This window comes from Corvus brachyrhynchos, unplaced genomic scaffold (genome assembly GCF_000691975.1).
Source record: "Corvus brachyrhynchos isolate BGI_N302 unplaced genomic scaffold, ASM69197v1 scaffold21, whole genome shotgun sequence".
Taxonomy (NCBI): Eukaryota; Metazoa; Chordata; class Aves; order Passeriformes; family Corvidae; genus Corvus; species Corvus brachyrhynchos.
Genome location: NW_008236924.1, coordinates 4,420,503 through 4,424,910, shown reverse-complemented (window position 1 = coordinate 4,424,910; position 4,408 = coordinate 4,420,503). Strand labels below are relative to the sequence as shown.

The 4,408-nt window shown below is 59.8% G+C and overlaps 1 protein-coding gene across 1 annotated transcript in view; it reads right to left on the bottom strand.

Moving 5' to 3' along the window:
• Positions 1-2,696: 2,696 nt before the first annotated feature.
• B4GALT7 (beta-1,4-galactosyltransferase 7) overlaps positions 2,697-4,408 on the bottom strand; it is a 2,588-nt gene continuing 876 nt past the window's right edge. Inside the window, exons 2-6 of the mRNA XM_008629097.2 lie at positions 4,292-4,397; positions 3,593-3,818; positions 3,288-3,371; positions 3,016-3,120; positions 2,697-2,852 (exon numbers count right to left, since the gene is read on the bottom strand). Of these exons, the coding sequence (XP_008627319.2) occupies positions 2,697-2,852; positions 3,016-3,120; positions 3,288-3,371; positions 3,593-3,818; positions 4,292-4,397 (677 nt within the window). The remainder of the gene's footprint in view (positions 2,853-3,015; positions 3,121-3,287; positions 3,372-3,592; positions 3,819-4,291; positions 4,398-4,408) is intronic.

Genomic DNA, 4,408 nt, shown 5'->3' with positions numbered 1-4,408 from the left:
CTGTGCTGCCAGTGCTCTCCCACACACACACACTGTCCCCGGTCCCTGCTCGCCGGGCTCACATGCCGGTGGTGTCCTCGGTGCGCTGCCAAGGCACGCTCCGCTCCCTCTGGCCTCGGCCCCCGTTCCCCGCAGCTCCTGTGCCCAGCTGCGCACCAGCACGTGTGGCCTCTGAACCGGGGGGGCCCTTCCCAACGGTGCCATTGCCCATCCTGCTGGCCTCAGGAATGTGTCTGCGATGCCCTGGCCCTCTGCCTGGAGCTCAGCCCGCGGGCACTGGCATCATCCCACGGGGCTCGGATCGGACAGGTTGCAGGGACGCCGGGTGACTGCAAGGGGTGCTGCTCACGGCCGCACCCCTCCTTCCCGTCTGCCCCGTTTCCTGCTCCTCCGTGGGCCGGAGCTCGTCTCCCTGAGACAGCAGCTTCCACAGAGCCCTGGGGCTCAGTCCTGCCCAGGTCACTCCAGCAGCCAGGGATGTCCCCTTCTTCAGGCAGAGATGCTCCAGCCTCCTCTTGCTTTTTGCCCAGTCCCCTCTCTGCTCACCTCACCCCCCAGTGCCCTCCTCTAAGATACTACAGCAATTTCACGTCCACCAGTAAACAGCTCCAGAACCATCCACTTTATAACAGCCTGGCAATAAAAGCCATCGATTGCTGTGCCCGCATCAACCCCTGCACGGCCTCACTGACAGCAACTGGGACTCCAGAAGAGGGGTCACAGAGGGGCAAGGCTGGGCCTCCAGGGGCCCTCTCTGCCCCTGAGCATTCTGATGTTCTCCTCAGGCTTGCTGAGAGCACGAGAACACTGGGAGGCTTTCGGCTCGGCTCTGCAGGGCTCCTGGGACTGCAGGCAGGGTGTTACCCATCTGTGGAAAAGCCATGGGGAAAAACTTCATCCCCTCCCGCTGGGCCATTGCCGATATCGAAGTGTGTGGGGGGAGCGGAGCTGAGCGACCTCCGAGTCACATTCAGGGCTATAAAAGGAAGCCGGGTCTCCAGCAGGGTGCCTCTTCCACAAAAGCAACCGGAGGATGAGGGGGCTGCGAGCGGAGCTGAGAAATAGCTGCCAGGCAGCGGGAGAGGAGCCTGGAGTGCTGAGCGAAGTGCGAGGTGCACATATGCTCTCTGTTTCTGCACAGATACGTCTTTATGAAACCTGCCCCAAATGGTGTCATCTATTTTGAACGGCGCAGAGGAATTCTTTGATCTGCCTCCACCAGCCCTGGCTGCGGTTCAGGCACTGGGAAGCAGCTGCCACACAGATGGCCAATCCCAAATCCGTGCCATGGAGAGGCAGGAGCGGGGCTGCTGGGTCGGTATCTCCCTCTGGCTGCCCACAGCGAGGGCGTGACTGGTCCTGGGAACACCTGTGGAGCAGTGCACCAGGTGTCCAAGTTCACCAGCACCTTCACGCCAGATACCAGCGTTGCTTTGGGGCCACCAGGCTGGAAAAGCCATTGGGAGCTCTTGGACAGCACACCCACACACTGCCCCGAGGATGGGCCTGCCCCCTCCACGATGCAAAGCAGATCCTCACCACCCTGCACTGCCACCTTGATCCCTGCCTCAGAGGCAGCCGCCCCCACACCCTATCCAAGACTCCTCTCCCAGCTCCAGAGCAGCAGAGAGAGCAGAAGGCACCAGATCTCTCCAGACACCCCATCCCACAGCCCCTACACGGTACATGACCCCCGCACTTGGCTCTGATGCTTTTTCCCCTCCCTCCCTCCTTCCTCTCCGGAGCTACTCGTCTTCCCAGGATGGTGACAGCTTCTCTCTGGGGATGCAAAGCGACCGCTCCAGGAAGTGCCAGGCAGGAGATGAGGACAGAAGGGGCCAGGAAAGGCGGAGGGCCTGGTGCCAGCACCGGTGGCAGGACTGAACTGAGGGGTACTGGCTGTTCAACCAGGCCTACCCAGCTTGAGGAGGCGGAAGAACCCAAAATGTGTGCCAAGACCCTGGGGGAGACATCAGGTTTTCCAACCCCCCCCAGAAAGGCTGTGGCAGCACATGCCACAGAAGGCAGGCAAGGAAAGGAGAGCCCAGCCAGAATTCTCCTCCTCACTCCAGAGAGGTCCTGGCCTCCAAGTGCTGACATCCAGCAGCGCTGTGGATGCTGGGAGTCGGACATGGCTCAACCACAACCACTTCCTGCAGTGAAATGACAACAGCCCAGCCCTGGGGGTACCTGGCAGCTGGAACAGGCACCATCCCTCTGAGAGCCCATTTCAGACTGGCTTGGCCTCTGAACCAGAGCAGCTCAGAGCTCACCTGTCACACAGAGAGGAGCTGGGGCCAAGCCAGAACAGGTGTGCTGAAGGAAGGTGAAGGCAACAGGAAAATGGAGTAGTGCCAGCACAGCCCAGGGCATTCACAACTCACAGGTGCCCTGACAGTTCTTTATTGTCCTCTGAGCTGCGTGGCAGCTCAGCTATGTCCAGCACAGGAAAGCCACCTCCTGCACCTGCCCTGGGAGGCAGCACCAGCGCCTGCAGCGATACCAGCGAGTCCCACTCTCAGCCTCTTCTGTTGCTCTCAGCAAAGTCCAGTTCTCAGCCTCTTTTGCTCCTCTGTGTCTCGCCAGCACTGCCATGCTCATCCACTGCCAAAATCCTGCCTGCTCCAGGCAGCTCCGCAGCACCCACGGAGTCTTGGCACCAGCACAGAGCACACGACTGGCACATGGGGAGGGGCTCAGCCAAACGTGCACCAGGGGGTCTCATTTGTGTCACAGTCCAGCAAGATATTAAGGACAGTGCAAGGGGCTCCTGCCACTCTCAGATCTGTCCGTGACTCAATTCGGTACCTCACGTTGTTCAGGCCTCCCTCCCGATCCACCTTAAACTGTTCCTGAGGAAAAGAAAGACTGTTCGGCCCAGGATGGACAGGACAAGCACCCAGTGCCTGGAGAGGGAGCCAGAGCTGGCAGGGGAGGACATGAGCAAGGAGAGCTCAGAGCACGTGGTGACCACAGCCCAAAGCTCCCGTGGTTCCCCCTGACCAGAGGTCTCACCTGCTTCTGCGCAGCAATGCGCTTCTGGTCTCTCTTCCTCCAGGCTGGGTCATGCAGGTGCTGGAAAGTCTCGTATCCAGTCGTGATTCCAGAGGGACGACGAACCTGGGAGAAGAGCAGAGCTTCCATAAAGCTACTGGAAAACTCCTGCACCTGCTGCTGGAGCACAGGGCTGCCTTCCCCACATCCCAGCCTGGGTGGCCACAGTGGGGCCAGGTGAAGAGACAAGAAAAAGGGCAATTTCAAGCCAGGAGGGTGCAGAGACCCCTTACCTGGAGACCAGCTCCTTTGATACGTCGATAGAACTCATCGTCCTCCCGTCCCCAGCCCCAGAAGCGGTTGGACATGCCATTGCACTGGAACAAGAGCAGCACCGTGCCAGCCAAGGTTCAGCACAACTCCATGGCCTCAGAGGAGCAGACACCAGCCCAGCCTCCCCTCTCCTGCCCCCCAGCAGCTCAGACCACAGGCTCTGTCCCCAAACCATTTTGACTCCTTTCCCCACTTCTCAAGTTCACTGTGATAATGTCATAGCCCCTGCCCCAAACTGTCCAGGACACCCCACCCAGGAGCTCACCAACTCATAGTGCTGCTTGGTGAGCAGCAGGATGCCACCCACATAGGTCTTGTAGTGATAGAGCGGGTGCAGCTCGGGGGATGCCACGTGGAAGGGCCCTGCCTCCGGGAAGCTGTAGTCCAGGTGCTCGTTGAGGGGCAGGAGATCCACGTCATGCATGGCGATGTAGTCGGTGTCGTTGCCGCTCTCCAGGAAGCCCACGTTGATCAGGGATGCCCTGTTAAACCTGCCACGGGATTGGGGGCTCTCAGTGCCAGGCACAGCAGCCACTGTCCGCACACATCCCTCTGCCATGGTCATCAGTGCTCAGTGTCCGGTCCCCAAACAAGGGCACATGCAAACACAGCACTCCATCCTGCAGCTGCAGCCCTGCTTCCCCCTGCACGGCGAGCTGGGAGCAGGTGACAGCATTTCCAAACACCCCTTGGACTGTCTTTGAATTCCAGAGTCCCCAGATGTTTGCTGCTGCAGACCTGTGACACTGGGGAGAAAGCCAAAATACCCGGGGATAAAGGATTCTGTGCTAAGATTCTGTTCTTGCTAAGGAAGAAGGAAGCAAACCACCACTTCATCCATCTCTAAGCTCTAGAATGAGCCTGCCCCTGACATCCCACTGCCCCGGCCCTCCGCTTCTCCGTGAGACCCTCCCAGCACTCAGAAAGCTTCGGGAAGGACCCCCATGGCACAGGAAGACGCTACCTGAAATGATCCACTTGGTTGAGGATGAAGATGTGGTGGCGGATCCTCTTCTTGCTGAGGAAGCGGTGCATGTAGGGCACGAAGGCCAGCAGCTCCTCGAAGCGCTCTCGGAAGGGC